Raw genomic sequence first — 20,879 nt, forward strand, 5'->3', positions numbered from 1 at the left:
ATGTAATTGTAGTCTATTATTACACTAGTACTTAATTTTTTAGCTTTTTCGTCGTATTCCTGTAACATTTGATCTGATTGATGTCGTATGTTGCTCACAAAGTCTTTTAAAGAAACAATTAACTTGTTGCCTTCACAAATGTCTAAACCAGGGCTCTGTATTTTTTTATTAACCTAAATGAAATCTCTCCAAAACTTCTTCCCAAAAGATAATCAAAATTGCAGTCTCGAGTTTCGCCATTTTATTGAATAAATTTCGTGCCTCTTTCCGGAAATCAACTTTCTCAACCTCATTTTGGCTGAAACTTTTGATAATTTTCATAATGTCATCATAATTATTTTTTAAGGCTTTGACAGCATCATAGTGGCAAGGCCATCTTGTCTGGCTTAAACTTTTAACCTGAATTTTAATTTTATTTCACGATTCAACAGTTCCTACCTATGGGTCTATTGTTTTTCGCGGGGCCTGGGGGCCCCTTGTAACCCCGGGGCCCTGGGCAGCAGCCCAAACAGCCCGTAGGGAGATCCGGCCCTGATTATAGGAGCTAGAGATGCCCGTCGCTCTATTGCCGGACCCTGTATACCAATAACAAATTTAATATTTATTATATTAAATAGGTACACGAGTCGTTTAAAGGCGCATTCAAGTCCGGCTTTAGACACAATTCAATCCTAGTACGGATCTAGTACAAACCGAATAATACTGAAACAAATCAAGCGTAAAAAATGCAGTCGTCTTTTCGGCATTATAGGGCCAGAGATTGTATACAGAAGAATACCGAAAAACGCGCAGAATAGCTCAAGAATAGCCCCTACTCATCTCAATTTAGTTTAATTGTTGTTAAACGGTAATTAATTTAAAGCGTACATGTGTTTACTTAGCGATCACAACACATTGTTTGAACAGCTACTATATAAGTTTTGCCATGATTTCGAAGCTCCAGTATCCACTGCGGAGGCTTCGCCCTGCAGTCGCACGTCGTTCAACTCTAGCTCGGCTGACAACTACTGGTAAGTCTTGAGATAATAAAAAAAAGATAACAGTACGATACTAACAAGCCATTATTAACGATCTATTAGCGGGAAGAGAGAAAAAAAACGTGACTGTGTTTGTTATGTTACGTTGTAAAATTGAGGATATTTATTTGAAAGTTTGAAATCATCGGCGATAAGATTTTAATTAAATATTATTCCGATACAAAAGCATTTAATAAAAGGAGGAAATTTTTCCAGAAACTCAACGATATCGTCATAATATTTAGTAAATTATTAGGAGAGAATCAGACGTTTCTTGAATATATTTTCAAAGTATAATATTTAAAACCACCAAAAACGAAACTGAGATTCAAAAGGTATTTTTTAATAGTTATATTATTATAATTTCACACTGTTCCAGAAATTCATAAATAAGTACCTTATCATCGACGGTACATACAGGGTGTCCCAGAAATAAGTGCAGATATTTTAAGGCGTGATAGATCTGGTCAAAAGAAACATCTTTTCTCTATACTATTTTTAAAATAAATTGAAAATAGCCGAGCTACACTCAGATGCAAGAAAAAACGTAACGTAGAAAATTTTGGCTACATTTAAAGTATTATATTTTTGTTATTTTTAGCCCTATTTTCATGAATTTTTTAGCAAGCTGTATATAATTATATCAACTTTAATTCGTAAAATGAGTTTTTTTATAAACTGTAGTATTTGGCATATTATACAGGGTTAATCGAGGGGTTGTTTTTTACCCTAACTCTAAAACACCCTATTTATTTTATGGTTATTTATGAAAATAGGGATAAAAATAATAAAAATATAACACTTTAAATTTGAAAATAAAAATATAACACTTTAAATTGACTAAAAAACGCAACTTCGAAAATTTAAAAAAACTTCGAAAATTAAAAAAAAAAATGGCAACATTTTGAGAACCGCTGGCGATAACCGGCTATTAAGGAGTTTTCACTAGGTTTTTCAGCTTATTCGACGCCTCAGGTGAATAAACAAGTGGCACTAAAAAGTTTTTAAAAATTCGGAAAATGTCAAGAAAAATATAAAAAATTTTTTGAAATAAAAACTCATAGGCGTGTTTCTGCGGCCGAAATATACTACCAGTTAAAATATCTACACTTATTTCTGGGACACCCTGTATAGGTATACAGGATTATTCACCACACACGACACGGAGTATTGTAGCTAAACGATTAGATTTTTACAAATTGTAACTTTGAGTTCGTTGAAGGACTATTAGAGCTACAATTTAAAAATATTTTTACAAGATACAGAGTGTTCCAAATAAATAAAAAATATCAAAGTTGTATTTTTTAAATGGAACACCCTGTATATTATTTTATTTTTAAATTCTACGATTGAAATAAAGGTAAATTTGGTTAAGGTTTATCACACTAAAACCTTACCGTTTTTGAAATATTTTCAGTTTTGTGAAATTGTACTAAAAATATTAAAGTTTCATTTCTCCAAGGGTATGAAAGTTTTTAATGTGAAATATTTACTGAAGTTTATTTTTGATTAGATATTGTATTGCAATAATAAAAATAATGCTACCTTATACAGAGTATCTAAAAATTTATTTTAAATAATTACTAGCTTTAAACGGCAAAAACTTGTTTATATAAAAATAGAAAACTTTGTATATTTTACAAGAATCAGATGTACAATTTAATTGTCTATCAAATTGTATCATACCATTTTTTACATATCTCTTCAAGTTTACCTATCTCTTCAAGTTCAAATGCATTTTCTTATAATTTAGACCTCGTTTATCAATATACCCATGGAATATTGATTTTTTAAAGCAACAAATGTACAAAATGTACAGATGCCAAAAACGATAATATCGCAAGTCTATTTGTTTACAATAATAAAACTATTTAAATCTTTGTAAAAGAGTATAGAGGAAAGGGTGGTAATATGGAACCCTTGTTTGTTTATATTCGATAACTCAAAAATTTATCATCCGTTATTTTTCAAACATATCGCTCATGTATGCCTAATATATTTATAATTATTATTTGTTTTTGGAATTTAAATAATGCTTAAAGTTTTTTCATAATTAACTAATAATATAAAATAGTACAAATTATCTAATTATAAAAAGTAGCTGATAATGTGGAACCCCCTATAATAAACCAGATATATTTAAAATTTTAGCGATATTTATTCACTATATTCAAAAAATGCAAAACTAACAAAAAATAATTCAAATAAACGAAACTTATTCTCAAAAATCACAGACCCAGTCGGCTTTTTCACAACCAGAACACAGAACATGTGCCCATAATTGACACATAAGGCACTGAATCCATTTTTCTCCTTTCCAGTTTTTAAAAAAACCATTAATAGCAATACTTGCAGTTTGACACTTTAAATATGCCTTCCCAAAAAGTTCGGCAATATCATAAGGACCCAAAGGACTTTCATTTTGACGCAACCATATACGAATCTCTTCACTATAGTGGACTTTTAGAGCTCTCATGAAAGTCTTATCTAAGGGTTGCAGCTTGTGGGTGGAGTGCGGAGGAAGGCATACTATGGTTATGTAGTTTGCTCTAGCTAGTTCTATTATTTCCATGTTTCTTGTATGACTATAATGTCTGTCCAGGATAAGTAGAATCTATTGTTGGTTTCGTGTATTTTATGAAATGCCTAAACCAATCAGTGAATAAATTGCTTTGCACCCAACCAGATGGATGACATTTTCCAATACTTCCGAGAGGTGCGCCTCTCATTAGAGTTTCAGTCATATTTTTCCTTGGGAAAATCAGCGTAGGGGGAACAAATATGCCGGAAGCACTCATAGCACAAATGGTGGTCACTAGTGATCCCCTCTCAGCAGCAAACGTCAGCGCACCGATCTGCCATTTCCCTTTTGACCAAACTACCTTCTGTATTTTGGTCTGAACTATAGACAATCCCGTTTCGTCAACGTTAAAAACGCGGTCAGCCGTATATTTTCTCTTTTCGGATTCCATCTCGAGGATATCAAAGAATTTAGCTACAGATTCTCTATTGAAACTGGTCGCCCGAGCATACGATGTTCCAGTTGGTGTTCGGATAGACAATCTTTGTTTATGACGATTTAAAAAATGATCCAGCCAAGCACGACCTGTTTCTTCTTTATTCTCAAACTGATGCTTTATTCCGTTTCGTACAGCCAATTGATAGGCCATTACTTTAACATCTCTGCGGGTAAGCCCAAAATATTTGCTTTCCATCAGCAGCAAGTATTCGAATAGTTGTTGTTCAATTTCAGTAGAAAAAACGGGTTTTCTACCTAACTTTTATTCGACAACTTGTTCGGGTGAATATTCGGTGTCGTGAACTAGCCTTTGCAAAGTGCTTTTTGGCACCTTATACAATTTTACACCCTTTTTCAGGCCCATTCTTGGAACGCACCATTTCCACAGCTTCGGCCATTGCTTGTTTGTCCCATGTTTTCCTTTTGCCCTTTGCTTTCGGGGATAATGAACTTCGGGGCATGGTGCAATCTGCAACAATCCATTCCAATTTATACACTCAGGTCAATTATAAATCTGCATATAATATGAAACCCTTGTATATAATATGGACCCAGGTTCCATATTAACAGCAACCAAGGGGTTCCATATTCCAAAAAGGCACATGCTAATAATCAATTTATTTTTTTTTCTTGAACATCTAAATAAACAAAAGCTTACCTTTCAAAACTCGATATTAGGCAACACTTTCAAGATTTAATGAACAAAATCAACGAATAAATTCACCACAAATCGCTTTATGGCTGTGAAAAGCAGAGGCAAATAACATTTGATTTTGACGCCAAAGCATAACCTCGAATTAATAGACCACAGTTAAATACTAGGCGGTAGAAACCTTCCTGTGGGCTTTTCGGAACGTAATGATCACGTTTTGGTGAACAAATCATAGATGGCGTTTCTAAATCCTTATTTATGGGGGGGTCCCGTATTACCAGCAGGGTTCCATATTACCACCCTTTCCTCTACCAATTAAATAACACAAAATTAGTTAATTACATACCTAATTGTTTTAGTTAATAAATTACTCTAAATAAATGTGGATTTTAATCAGAAATCAATATAATAATGGATAAGTTATGAAAATGAACGTCTTTTCGATAAATAAGCATTCGTCAAAATAAGAAATAAAATTTATAAGGCGTTACTTTTTACCACATTGTCTAATACACATACAAAAATCAGTTTTTTAGTATTTGGAGCAATTATTATTAATCAACGTAAATAGTCAATTAATGTAGTTTGAATACTGGGATCATATTAATTGGTCCTCTTTAACAATTATTTAAAACAGTTTTTTTTATTTTCTAACGAAATAAGCGAACTGGACAATATTAGAATCTGTTACTGTTTGAAAATTTGTTACATTTTTAATATATTTTGGACACTCTGTATAAGGTAGTATAATTTTGATTATTGCAACACAAAATTTAGTAAATAGAAAAACTTCAGTACAATATTTGGTTTTAAAAACTTAAACAGACTCTTAAATAGAAATGAACGCATGACACTTTGAAATTGTTACTGTATTTTGACAAAAACGTAAATATTTCAAATACGGTAAGATTAAAATGCGGTAAACTTTAATCAAATTTACCTTTATTTTAATCGTAGAAACTAAAAATGTGATAATATACAGGTTGTTCCATTTAAAAAAAAACAACTTTAATATTTTTTATTTATTGGAGGACACTCTGTATCTTGTAAAAATATTTTTAAATGGTAGCTCTAATAGTCCTTCAACGAACCCAAAACTTACAATTTGTAAAAATCTAATCCTTTACCTACAATACTCCGTACCATATGTGGTTAATAACCCTGTATAAAAAATTGCACTAATTTAGTCAAGTTTACCTGAAAAACATTTCTGATCTTATATTTTTCTGAGTGTATTTTCGATTTTTAATGTGACTGAAATCTATTTTAAAATACTTATTATAATCAGGTATGCAGAGTATGCTGATTGTCAGCAGGAAAATTCTTTTGAAACGTCCAAAGTATTTAACGGCGTGCACTATTACAATCAAAATAAATTGAATTACTTAATTATCTCTATCACCTGTAACAAAGGCATCATTAAATTCCTTAAGAAAACATTATTGTGAATATATCCAACTTCTTTATTTTTTTGGAGTTAAAAAGATAGATATTGTGGCAAAAAATAGCATTAAAGTTACAAGACAGAATCCTATTTGTTTTGATTAAAATAAATAAATAACTCCTTATGTACCTAAATACACTCACCGGCACAAAAACACAAAAAACGGGCACCTTAAAATTTTCATGATTTTTAAAGTTTTATAAAGGGGGTCCGAACTGTTATTCCGGAAACTCCGGCAGCATATTCTCCAGATAAACATAAGTAAAAAAGTTCCTATAAATTAGGGCATTCAATCCCGGGATCCCGGACATTTTTTCAATCCCGAAATCCCGGAATTGTCTTTTCTTTAATCCCGGGATTTTCGGGATTCATCATTACATTTTTTCCTTAATTTAAATCGTACACAAGTCTTTCATGATAGTAAAATATGCGCGTATAAACAACCCTGAATGTTTGATCAAGTTTGAAGATGATGAAGATCTAGTTTGACTGATAATACTCTTGATCGGCTTGTTTTTTTTAAGAAATTTTTTCAAAACCCAAAAAAACCAAGTTTAGATCCTCATCTTTGTTACTGCATAAGTTGTTATTTTAGTATCTCTTAGTAATCCTGTGTTATGCTGTATTCGATTGGTTATGTAAATTAAATAAAAAATGTATATTTTAGTTCCTTTTATGTTTTTTTTTGTTAAATAAACTTATATGTTATGTTGTTTTGTAATGGGGATGACGTTTAATTTATGTTAATGTTTTTTTTGTTCAATAAAATTTTGTAAAGAAAGAAAATATAATATAATTCCAACGTAATTAATTTTTTCGTGAATCCCGGGACCAATCCCGGGATCCCGGGATCGAAAAATTATAATCCCGAAATCCCGGGATTGAAAATTTCTTTCGGGATTGAATGCCCTAGTATAAATGTATGTTCTAAACTGTTTAGTTTCGGAAATGCAGGGTGTAGAAATTTCATTTTTATTTCGATTTTTTCCAAATAATTTCTGAAGTAACGTCAATGTTTGGATGAAAATTGGTGTCTGGCAGTTTTTTGACATGAGAAATTTGATTTTGATGTCAATATGACTCCCATTTGTAGAGGGCGCCACATACACGTCTTTTAACTGTTTTTAAGAGCAATAACTTTTCGTCCATACCTGTATAAAAGTACTGAGTGAAAAAATATACATTTCCATGATTTTTACGTAAAAATATCTCTTGGTAAAAATCGCTACGAGTAACCGTTCTCAAGATATTTAGAATGGAAATAGTCAATGCATGTCATTATTGACAAAAAAATACGAAACATACACACGTTGAGTAGATAGTTATTTGACTGATTCGGGAAATACTTATTTTTATAAATTAATCATAAATTTTTCTGTCAAGAAATGATTACCAAACAAAAACCACAAACCAAACAAAAACATTTCAAATTTATGATTTCAGTCTAATAACTATTTAGTCAACATTTTTAATTTATGTCAATGATGACGGGTATTGATAATTTCGATGCCAAATATCCCGAGAACCATTACTTGTAGCGATTTTTCCCAAGAGACCTTTTTTACGCAAAAAAATGTTGTAAATGTATATTTTTTTACTCAGTAGTTTTATACAGGTACGGACTAAAAGTTAATACCCTTCAAACCAGTTAAAAAATACGTAGGTGGCGCCCTCTAGAAGTAGGAGTCATATTGACATCAAAATCAAATTTCTCATGTCAAAAAACCTTCAAACACCAATTTTCATCCAAATATTTACGTTACTTCATAAATTATTTGGAAAAAATCGAAATGAAAATGAAACTTCTACACCCTGTATCTCCGAAACTAAGCATTTTAGGACATACATTTATACGAACTTTTTTACTTATTTTTATCTGCAGAATATGCTGCCGAAGTTTACGGAATACAGTTCAGACCACCCTGTATATTGTGTTCTAATGGACCGATTTTGATGATTTTTTTAAGCAATATGTAGCTAAATTACTTGACTTTTTAACATTTTTTTCTAAATTAAAAATGAAAGATGCCATCTGTCATTTATACGAGGGAAAACAAAATGTTGATCTTTTGGTGAAAGTTTGAAACACTCTGTGGAGTACGTTAATAAAGCAAGGAATTTAAAAATTATTTTATCATGTAGATATATCTTTTCTCGATAGTTTGTTTTTTGATTCATCTCACTAGCTTTTTTTGGAGATAATTGCTTTTGAAGAAGACATTAACTTTTTTTTGTATTCTTTACATTAAAACCATGCCTTTGCTTTTGGTCCCAGTCAACAGACGTATAAAATAGTGTTTATGATTTATGGAAAGTCACTTTCTTTGAAAAATCATATTATTATTGTTTGTTAGGCAGTTACTTTAGCAGATATGGTTTTAAGTGCAAAAGTTGATCTCTACGTGTCTCTACCATAATCAATAATTAAAGCAGCAATAGCCGTCTAGAATTTAAAACCATCTCTAGTAGAGTAAACGTCAATAAACAATAATAATATGAATTTTTAATAACAGTGACATTACAAAAACAATAAACACTATTTTATAAGTGTGTTTATTGTTTGTGTGTGTTTTAAAATTGCTGTAAATCGTTACCATCTTATTCAAAATCGAATATCTCCAATAAAAATAAAGCTATTGCGATAAATCAAGAAACAAACTTTCGAGAAAAGACGTACATAGATGATAAAATTATTTTTAAATTCCTTGCATTGTTATCATATTCCACAGGGTGTTTCAAGCTTTCACCAAAATATCAACATTTTGTTCTCCCTCGTATAATTGACAGATCGAAACTGTCATTTTTAATTTAGAAAGAGATACCAAAAATTCAAATAATTTAGCTACAAATTGCTTAAAAAATCATCAAAATCGGCCCACTAGAACAAAATATATTAAACTTTAAAATACATGAAAATTTTAAGGTGCCCGTTTTTTCGTGTCGGTGAGTGTATATTAATTCAATCCCTGTGACTACGCAAATATGACAGATTTAATCTCTGTCCATTGTAAATTCTAATTTTAAACAGACACATTATTTAAAATAAGATTAGGTGAAAGAAAATTTAAGCTAAACATACCTTAATATTGACAATACACAATTAGAGTTTTATCAAAGAGCGTTCTAGCAAAATAATGAAAAGAAGGTTACTTAAACACTACTGTATGCTTTCATTAATACCCTAATATTATTTGTAGCTAAGAATATTCCTAACTACGCCACGAAATATATGTTGATGTAATTTAATTAACGTTTTTTCAGTTGCTAATTATGGCCTATGATTAAATGAGAATATATTGTTCGGAATTTTTATTTTTATGAATAATCTCGGGAAATTTTTATTCACTCCAGATTTATAGAAATGAAAAAGTTATAATTAATTTATTTTGTTAAGTATACCTGCCATCTAAAAATAGATGAATGGAAAATTGTTTATGTTATATTTATAAAGAACAATATTGTCACTATTTTTGTTTAATTCTAATTGAAACTGAGAGGGGGGAGCAAGTAATTATTACGGTCAAAAACATCGAATTTTGCCAACTAATTTCAGTAATTTTTATTTCTTTCACATTACTATTGTTCCTATTATTTTGTTTATAGTGTCCTTCCAATTCGATATTTAAAAACACGCAATCACCCATACATCTACATAATTTTTGTCCCTGTCAGAGACTTAAAATTGCGATATCGCGTATACAGGGTGGCGCACCTCATTCGCCTCAGTTGGTTATACGAAAACGGAAAGATGTAGAAATAAAATATTTCATGGGTATATGTGGGGAGTCAATGTGCACAATTTAAAATTATTTTGAAATATACAGGGTGTCTCAGAACTAAGATCCATACCAAAGTTATATTTTTTCTTATGGAACACCCGGTATTTTATTTCATTTTTGGATTCTTGGGTCCAAAAAAAGGCATTTATTATAAAGGTTAAATATGTTTAAAATCATTGGTTTTTGAGATATTTAAAAATATTTAAATATGCATGCTACAAGAGAATTGATTATCAATACCCTGTACATTACGTTTCAGAATTAATTCTTGTGCTGAGTTTAAAGGCAAAGAAATAAACTTTACTGAAAAATGTTTTTGCTTCGTTAATTTTATACAGGGGTACCAAAATTAGTGATCTATTTAAGGATTTATTTTACATAAAAACTTTGTTATTTCAAACGCAACACACTGTATTTTTTTAAATAAATCGAAGCAGATTCAAATGCTCTTTCAAACTATATTAGGGTTTCCTATACCGATCTATCTCAGATTTTGAATAAAAAGCGATTTTTAAATAAAATAGCAATATCTATGGCTGGTATCGTCATGGCGTTTCTATGGTAATATAATTTAGATTTCATTCTTTGATATACAGGGTGTCATTGAAATGGTGTAAAAAAATCAGGGGGCGATAGTACTCCTAAAAATAGTAAAAAAAAGTTCCTATAAGTATAGGGCAGAAAATGCATATTAAAAGGGCGAATTTAAAAAACGGTTGTTTTGAAATTGTAGGCTTAAAAAACGAGATAAAATTTCGAAAAAAAATCCTCTGCCATAAATTTTGACCCTAAATCAAATGGTGATAATAAAAAATTATTTGGAAAAGCGGAAAGGGTAGTTTTTGCAAGGGTAGGGGGTTGTTTCGTGAATAACTTTTTTGAGGTTATTTTTTTTTGCAACGTGGGTTCATTTTTTGAAAACTACATACTTTTTCCTACAAAAAAGATACTTGTTGTACACCACCCAGAGCGATGGTTTTCGAGAAAATTGAAGGCAAAGAGTTTGCTCTGATTGGTTGCGAACTGGTTAATCAACATATAAACTTATGAAAGTTATGGCGGTTCAAAAGTAACCAAGTAGTTATTAAATAATTAATTGGAAAATCAAAATTTCATGATTTTTAAAACATCTTATTGCTTTAAAAACGAAATAATCCAATTACCAAAATTCCTTATTAAAATAATGCATTCCTTAATTCATTCATAGTAAATGTTTAAAGTGACCACCATTCATTTCAATGCAGACATCTGCTCCAAAATCTGCGTGCCCTGTGGAATATCCTTGGTGTTGTCCAAATTTGATTGGAACAGTCAATAATGCGTTGCCGTAGTTGCTCTTCAGTATTAATCGGCACTGAGTAAACGAAAGCTTTCAAGTGGCCCCAGAAGTAGAAATCTAGTGGATTATTTTGTTTTTTAAAGCGAAAAGATGTTTTAAAAATCATGAAATTTTGATTTTTCAATTAATTATTTGATAACTACTTGGTTACTTTTGAACCGCCATAACTTTCATAAGTTAATGTTGATTAACCAGTTAGCAACCCATCAGAGCAAACTCAATTTTTTGCCTTCAATTTTCTCGAAAACCATCGCTCTGGACAATGTGCAACTAGAGTACCTTTTTTGTAGGAAAAAGTATGTGGTTTTCAAAAAATGAACCCACGTTGCAAAAAAAAACCTCAAAAAAGTTATTTACGAAACAACCCCCTACCCTTGCAAAAACTACCCTTTCCGCTTTTCCAAATAATTTTTCAGTATCACCATTTGATTTAGGGTCAAAATTTATGGCAGAGGATTTTTTTTCGAAATTTTATCTCGTTTTTTAAGTTTGCAATTTCAAAACAACCGTTTTTTTAAATTCACCCTTTCAGTGCCCCTAACTCCCTTAATATGCATTTTCCGCGCTATACTTATAAGAACTTTTTTTACTATTTTTAGGAGTACTATCACCCCCTGATTTTTTTACACCATTTCAATGACACCCTGAATAGATGGTTATTATTAATTTTGATTATTGTCATATTTTTGCTGTTGTTAAAGTATCACATTTTTCGATAACTATTCACATTTCGATAACTATGACCCTTTCCGTAGCATTGTACTAAATAAATTTTGTGTTTCTTTAAGTTCTAACAGCAAAAAATGTCAATAACAATCTATCAGTCAATAACAATCTGTCAAAGAATGAAAACGAAATTATGTTACCATAGAAACGCATTTTGATTTTTAGGACTTCAACCATATTTTTATATTTTTTTTCTCTAAAACGGTATGGAAATTTGGAAAAATATAAACGGGATTAGCCATTTTGGAACAAGCAAACATTTTTGTGAAGAATGATTTTTTCTCTAAATATCAATAATAAAAAAAAGGTTTTCCTCTTGTAAAGACAATCCGGGGACATACTGTATATACCGGGTGCGTTCCAAAAATGGCCAACCCCTATAACTTTTTTATTTTTTTCAGATAAAAAAACGATATTTGGTATGTTAGTACACGACATAAATTAGGATTGATTGATGTATTCAATTGTTTTTGGGCACTTCCTATTTCACCGAAAATGACTACAAATTTTTGATTTTTAAATGACAGCTTGGGTATTTTTTTACTTTATTCGATAGGAAATGACAGTCTGAATAGAATGACATATCATATGTCAATTTTTGACATTTTCGTTTTAAAAAAATCATTATAAATTTGAATTTTTAATCAAGGAGTCTTGAAAAAATGGTTTTGGTCGTCTAATGTTTTTCGTGTCTTGTCCTGGCCGGTTAAAAGATACCCAAATCGTATTTTTAATCATATCTCATTTTTTTCAAATGGAACGGAGGTGGCTCACTAGCATATTTGGAAAAAGCTTTTTTTACGAATAATGTGGTACCACACACTTGGTATTTCGAGTCAAATTGGCGTTATGGTTACAATTTCAAATAAACCATATGAGAAAATGTCAAAAGTTGACATATGATATGTCATTCTATTCAGAGTATTATTTTCTATCGAATAAAGTAAAAAAATAAGGGTGCCATTTAAAAATCAAAAGTTGTAGTCATTTCCGGTGAAACAGGAAGTGACCAAAAACAATTGAATATACGTCAATTAATCCTCATTTATGTCATATACTAACATATCAAATCTCGTTTTTTTATCTGAAAAAATAAAAACTTATAGGGGTGAGCCTTGAACTTTTGAGACGCACCCGGTATAGCACCAAATAATTATTTTTGCTGTACTTACAACAAACAGTCATTTTTAAATAGAGAAAATCTAATAGATTTTGAACTGTAAACAAATAGTAGTAATCATGTCGATAGTTTATCTTTAACTTTATTTATTATTGTTTTATTAATTAAATATTTGTTTTTAAGACAATTCAGATCAATCGATAGTAAATATAGTTTAAGTTCTTTTATTCTTTTAAAATTGTTTCACACTTGCTTCTCGCTGATTTTCAAGACTCAGCATAATTATCGCGCTGCATCCAACCCCACTATAACTGAACTGAGAAAGAAGCCAATGATCAGTGACTGTGAATAGTGATGAGATCAGTCAATTCAGGTGTACCAACCGCTCAGGTCAAGCTTTCGATCCGCGAATTTTGCCCATTCAGTCGATTGGCTTGATTTTTTCGCGATATTTTTCGTTAAATTTATTTAAATGATATTTGATTGTTCTAAAGCGAGGTTTTCATCACTAAATGCACTTTTGTGACCGATACTGAACCCCTGTATTTGTTATGATGTAAGTATTTATTTAAATTTTTATTTTTTTTTTGTACAAAACTTATTTAAAAAAATAATTTATTGAAATATCCTAAAAGAAAATGACAGATACATTAAAAATAATAAAAAAATAACGGGCACCTTAAAACATTGTATTTAAACTTTAATATATTTTGTTCTAGTGGGCCGATTTTGATGATTTTTTAAGCAATTTGTAGCTAAATTATTTGAATTTTTAGTATCTCCTTCTAAATTAAAAATGAAACTTTCTGTGTCAGTTATACGAGGGAAAACAAAATATTGATATTTTGGCGAAAGTTTCAAACACCCTGTGGAATATGTTAACAATGCAAGAAATTTAAAAATCGTTTTATCATCTAGGTACGTCTTTTCCGATATTTTATTTTTTGATTCATATCAATAGCTTTATTTTTATTTATAATTTTAGCATTAATTTTGTGTCCTCGTCAACACACTTACAGAATAGTGTATGTTGTTTTTGTAATGTCACTGTCATTGAAAAGTCTTATTATTATTGTTTAATGACGTTTACTCTAGTAGAGATGGTTTTAAGTTCTGAAGTATTGGCTATTGCTGCTTTAATTGTTCATGGTAGAGATCAACTTTTGAACTTAAAACCATATATCTGCTAAAGTAACTGCCCAACAGACAATAATAATATGATTTTTCAAAGACAGTGACATTAAATAAATCATAAACACTATTTTATAGGCAGTGGCGGATACAGAGGGGGGCCCATGGGGCCCGAGCCCCCCTAAAATTTGTAAATTGTGTTAAATATTAGGCTTTTGGGTTAAAAATGGCGCCCTAAAAGGCATATTTGGCATTATTTTTTATTTGGGCCCCCCCTAAAATAAATTTCTGTATCCGCCCCTGTTTATAGTCTGTTGACTAAGACCAAAAACAAAGTAATGGCTTTAAAGTAAAAAATTGGAAAAAATGTTAGTGTCTCCTTCAAAGGCGAATATTTCCAAAAAAAATAAAGCTATTGAGATGAATCAAAAAACAAACTAACGAGAAAAGATACACTTAGATGATAAAGTGATTTTAAATTCCTTGCTTTGTTAACGTACCCCACAGGACGTTACAAACATTCACTAAAATATCAACAATTTGTTTTTCCATATACTAAAAAGTCAAATAATTTAGCTACAAATTGCTTAGAAAATCATCAAAATCAATCCACTAGAACACAATATATAAAACTTTACAAAAAAAATAAAATTTAAAGGTACCCGTTTTTTGTGCTGGTTAGTGTATACAGGGTGGTCCGAACTGTATTCCGGAAACTTCGGCAGCATATTCTGCAGATAAAAATAAGTAAAAAAGTTCTTATAAATGTATGTCCTAAAATGCTTACTTTCGGAGATACAGGGTGTAGAAGTTTCATTTTCATTTCGATTTTTTCCAAATAATTTATGAAGTAACGCAAATATTTGGATGAAAATTGGTATCTAGTAGTTTTTTCTCATGAGAAATTTGATTTTGGTGTCAATATGAGTCCTACTTGTAGAGGGCGCCACCTACATATTTTTTAACTGGTTTGAAGAGTAATAACTTTTAGTCCGTAGCTGTATAAAACTACTGAGTAAAAAAATACACATTTACGACGTTTTTTACGTAAGAAAGCTCTCTTGGGAAAAATCGCTACGAGTAACGGTTCTCGAGATATTTGGAATCAAAATTATCAATACCTGTCATCATTGACATAAATTATGCATAGTTATTATAATGGAGTCATAAATTTGAAATGTGTTTGTGCCAAAAGTTCAATAGAAACTATTTTATCATCATTTCTTCACAGAAAAATTTATGATTAATTTAAAAGAATAAAAAATTCCCTAATTTATTATTTCAGTCAAATAACTATCTACTCAACGTATTTATTTTTTGCCAATAATGACATGTATTGACTATTTCCATTCTAAATATCTTGAGAACGGTTACTCGTAGCGATTTTTACCAAGAGACACTTTTTACGTAGAAAGAAAATTAATATTTTTTTACTCAATACTTTTATACAGGTACGGACGAAAAGTTATTACTCTTCAAAACAGGTAAAACACATGTAGGTGGCGCCCCCTACAAATGGGAGTCATATTAGAGTAAGTAGATCGCCGAGTAGCGACAGAAACCGTCGGCTCTTTTGATGTGGTGGGACCAAATTTTCTTTCTCAGTTCTCAGTTCTCAGTTTCTCAGACAGTTAGACTACGTATTTAACTGCTCAACTTATGAAGTGGTCCTATAAACATGGTATACACTGCTCATAATTTGAAGTGGAATTAATTATAAAGTTTAATACATTTTTTTTTTTGTTTTGTTTTATCCTTATTTCTAAATTTGAATGTATAAAATATCTTACAGCTAATAAATAATTAAAAAAAAACGATTCGTTGCCTGGGGTATACTTGAAATAAAGTATATAGAGATATTTGATAAATGGCAACAGTGGCAACTTTGCTTCTTCATATGACAGATAACCTACTTATTTCGCGCAGCCGCAAAGAAAATTGAAAACGGGACTGTCGCTACTCCTGGTCATATTGACATCAAAATCAAATTTCTATGTCAAAGAAGTCTCTCCCAGACACCAATTTTCATCTAAATATTGACGTTTACTTCAGAAATTATTTAGAAAAAATCGAAATAAAAATGAAATTTCTACACCCTGTATCTCCCAAACTATGCATTTGACTTACATTTATAAGAACTTTTTGACTTATTTTTATGTGCATAATATGCTGCCGAAGTTTCCGGAATACAGTTCGGACCACCCTGTATATTAAAATAACATCCCCTTACTTTATCCGCACATAATATTTTTCAGTTTCGAAAATACAACCTAGCTATGTGTGTTTCTTTTAATTTTTAAATCTCACTTGTATTGGAGTTAATATTACAGGAAATCGTCTCATTATAACATATCCTAACATATTTTTAATTAGCTACAGATAGCGATAATAGTTCACCTATGTTAAAATATCCTTTTCGGAATTTGAATTCCATAAATTTATTTGTTTTCCTTTTGTACAAACAAACTAATATGTCACATATATTTTAGCCATTACCGAAAATCAAAAATCGCTAATTAAAAAATAAGGGTTGATAGAATTGATTTTCTAACAAATACAAAGCATTCAGGCCTCAATATTTTTATATTTCCTAAAAGTACCGGGTGGCCAACTAAGAATGGACGCCGGCTGTATCTCAGAAACTACTTATCGTATAACTTTGGGAAAAAAATTCTAATAAGTAAATCGACCAAGAGAAATCGCTGGAAATTATTTTCAAGTTCGAAAAATGTCCGCTAGGGGGCGTTTTGTTGATAGCCAATCAGAAAACAGTGTTTTCTCAAAAATATGCAGGTGAACAGGTATTTTTAAATATTACTATTGCTAATCATCGTGAAATTTGTAATTTTTTTGATATAGAGTGTTTTGCTCTATCTCATAAAATAAAGTGGTGGGGGAAGGTTAAACTTGCTTTTATTAAAATAAGGATAACTCTGGTTAGGGTTATCCGATTTAAACAAACTAGGGCTCGTTTAAAAGAGCTTTTCTTCCTTAATGATCTCCAGTGTAAATTTTATCTCCACAATTCTTTTCGTGGTAGCTAGAGGGCGCTGTTTGACATCATAACAGATATTGCGCTTTTGCATAAAAAAATTAAATAGGAGGCTATATTTCTCTTTACACAGTTAAATAGAGCACAAAATTTCCAAAATATCAGCGCAAACCGCAATTTTCTATCTTGTCTCTAACCGGAGATATTAAGAGAACAAATTATGTTAGGCTACCGTTTAGGATTATGTAGTTTAAAAATTATAGTAGTAGGCTAGGAAACAAAAAGAGGTAAATTGGTTACGTTAAAATATCAAAACATATATTTAAATTTCATTTTAATACCATTTAATTGTTATTTATCTATGTTCGTTCTTGATTCGACCCCATAAATTAAAACCCAGCATATTGAATCCGACGACCTAGCTAGCCATGGAAATATGCCGCTCCAGCGTCTCTATCTACTAAAGTAAGTGGTATCCAAGAAGCCCCACACATTCATAGCAAAATATGCGACACAACTGCACCAAACTGCATTATCTACTCCAACTGCATTCATGCTGATGAAATTGCAACAAATGCATTTTCATTATAATGGATCCCCAAACAAAATTGGCAATTCATCTCTTAGAAATTATGGATAGGTCATTTAATTCAGATAATCATTCGCCATCCTAGAATTTCTGCCTAAACATGTACCAACCAACGGTCTTGGTGTTGAACTACTTGCATCGAGGGTAGATTTAGACCAGAAGTGCATATTGTTAACATTCGCACCTTCGGGGCTATATAAAAAGTGACCCAAACGACATAAACTTTATAATACAATAATAAATAACACAAACAACAGGTAAAACACGAAAAGAAGTGAAATCAAGGACGAACTTGGATTAATAGCTAAATGACGTTACATGAAATAACCCCCTTTTCGGCCATACGAAATTTGGCTGTTTTCTGTTAAAAGCAATATGGCGGCACAAAATTCCTAGAAAATTTAATAAAATTATAGATTGTCCGACTTTCCGACATTTTAATCTGAGAACTACCTACGTATAATTAACCAAGAAATTTGTAAAAATTATGTGGATGGACGATAATGTTACATAAACACGTTTAAAAATTTATGACGTCATTTTTTTTAAGAAAACGCCCGAAATTCGGATGCATGAAAACTGAACTTAAACGTTTTGATATTTTGACGTAACGAATTTACCTCTTTTTGTTTCCTAGCTATACTATACTATAAATTTTAGACCATATAATCCTAAGCGGCATAAACATAATTTGTTCTCTTAATATCTCCGGTTAGAGACAAGATAGAAAATTGCGGTTTGCGCTAATATTTTGGAAATTTTGTGCTCTATTTAACTGTGTAAAGAGAAATATAGCCTCCTATTTAATTTTTTTATGCAAAAGCACAATATCTGTTATGATGTCAAACAGCGCCCTCTAACTACCACGAAAAAAATGATGGAAACAAAGTTTACACTGGAGATTATTAAGGAAGAAAAGCTCTTTTAAACGAGCCTTAGTTTGTTTAAATCGGTTAACCTAAACCAGAGTTATCTTTATTTTAATAAAAGTAAGTTTAACCTCCCCCCACCACTTTATTTTATGAGATAGAGCAAAACACTACAAATTTTTCGATGATTACAACAGTAATATTTAAAATACTTGTTCACCTGCATATTTTTGAGAAAAACCCTGTTTTCTGATTGGCTATCAGCGGAACGCCCCCTAGCGGACATTTTTCGAACTTGAAAATAATTTCCAGCGATTTCTCTTGGTCGATTTACTTATTAGAATTTTTTTCCCAAAGTTATACGATAAGTAGTTTCTGAGATACAGCCGGTATCCATTCTTAATTGGCCACCCGGTACGTATATTTTCCCTCAAACCTCAAAAGTTTCAAAATTTTGCGATCTTTTTTACTATTTTTCTAAGCCGTACTTTTAAGGGCCTTGAAAACAGATAAAAATTACACATTTTTTGAAATTCCCTTGATTCCCTTGAAAATTTTCATAAAAATATTCAAAGACTACTCTGACGCTCATTTTTTTTGAGCATGCGGTATAGGGTCTCTCAAAATATGATATTGAAGAAGGATATTTCTTTTTTTTTCATAACACTAAAATGGGCTAACCGGATGCTTGTTTAAGCAGACTCGTCTGTATTTATTGTTTCTAAATGATTATTTCCGTATATACCTATTTGTCGCCAGAAAAATATGTGACTAAAAGAAAATTACTTACGCACTCAAAAATATAGTAGTTTTCTTTAAAAAAGCAAACACGTCTATAAGAACCTCTGGCTGTTAATTCCACTTAACAAATTGTTTTCAATTACAAATTAATTAAACAACTTAGCTATCTGGTTCACTGGACAAAATAAATTGGTGATTCGACAAAACAATTTCTTAAACACATCTGTCTGAGATATTTTTATCGGAAAAATTGAAGGAAACGTTTCCTTGACAAATTTAGTCGATGAAAATGACCATTGCAAGTTTGTTTGTTTAATTGCTTGCCATATTTGTCGAGAATGTCAATGAAAAGATCTTGAAAATAAGATATCTAGGTATAAACATGAATGGAAACGGTTTTCTTCTTGATATCCTTGACTCGGAAGCTTTACGGTTTTGTTGATCCGGATGTAATATACATACTACGGTACATACCCATGCATTTGCAGTTTCAGCGCAGTTAGCTCCCAGGATATTCAGATTTCAAAAACTGTAACAGTTTGCTTGTATAATCCTCTGAGTTTATTTTATAAGAACAAATATACTACACACACACATATATTACACAGTGGGACAATTTTTTTGCTCTATAACATTAAGTAAAATAGAAAATAAAATTTTTGTCAAATTTCACCTGCTGAACACAAAAATGTAAACAGAATTTTTGTAACACGTACCACTTTAAAGTTATAATAAATTAAAGTACTAAATAAAGTCTGTGTGAAAATATCAAATCCCATTTATTTATATTTTCAGTTTTATAGAAAAAATAAAAATGTTATATACAGGGTGACGCGGAGCTCCGGAGAACGGTAGTTTATATCGAAATGAAATTTTGGGAGCATATGTAGATTAATTGAAAGCATTTTATAAGAATGTGTAGAGTTACACAGGGTGTCCCGATAAAAAGTTACATATCAAAGTTGTGTTTTTTGTTATGGAACACCCTTATATATTAATTGATTTTCGGATTCTACGAAAAAAATAAGGGTGTGTTTTATTAAAGAAGCATATTTGTCTAAAGTGTAAAGATTTTGACATATTTCATATTTTGTGAAAATGAAGAGTAAATTTTAAATTTCAATAACAGCTACCTAAATCGTAATTTACCCTGTATAGCCTGATATTTAATTAAAATAACCATTGCATGTTAAACCAAACTAAAATTTGACCCGAAAAGTTATACAGGGTGAGACAAAATTAATATAGAACGTCGGTCACTTTTAAAAGCAAGTTACTCCTTTATTTTAAATGGAACACCCAGTATATTATTCCGGTGTCCAATGAGGAATTCATATATCTTTAAAATATTATTAAGGTTGCCTAGCCCTCAGATAAAAATTCTCCTAGATATTTTATAATTTTTATGATTTTGCGTCAGTAGATCTTTATTATTTGAAAAAATCTAGGGTGGCTAAACCTT

At 30.9% G+C, this 20,879-nt stretch overlaps 2 protein-coding genes across 2 annotated transcripts in view; one reads left to right on the forward strand and one right to left on the reverse strand.

The window, feature by feature from the left end:
• The first annotated feature begins 867 nt into the window (after positions 1-867).
• The window catches only part of LOC115874824 (synaptic vesicle glycoprotein 2B), a 42,374-nt gene continuing 22,362 nt past the window's right edge, over positions 868-20,879 (forward strand). Inside the window, exon 1 of the mRNA XM_030890121.1 lies at positions 868-1,010. The gene's annotated coding sequence lies outside the window, so the exon portion shown is untranslated. The remainder of the gene's footprint in view (positions 1,011-20,879) is intronic.
• LOC115874494 lies at positions 3,602-4,186 on the reverse strand. Its single transcript, XM_030889644.1, has one exon. It carries the CDS (start codon positions 4,184-4,186, stop codon positions 3,602-3,604), a length of 585 nt encoding a protein of 194 aa, XP_030745504.1.

The sequence above is a fragment of the Sitophilus oryzae genome, unplaced genomic scaffold, assembly GCF_002938485.1.
Source record: "Sitophilus oryzae breed Bouriz unplaced genomic scaffold, Soryzae_2.0 scaffold_1297_pilon_pilon, whole genome shotgun sequence".
NCBI lineage: Eukaryota > Metazoa > Arthropoda > Insecta > Coleoptera > Curculionidae > Sitophilus > Sitophilus oryzae.

What these genes read in the sequence shown, in the direction of transcription:
- LOC115874494 (XM_030889644.1), bottom strand. Translation starts at nt 4,186, where the DNA reads ATGGCCTATCAATTGGCTGTACGAAACGGAATAAAGCATCAGTTTGAG.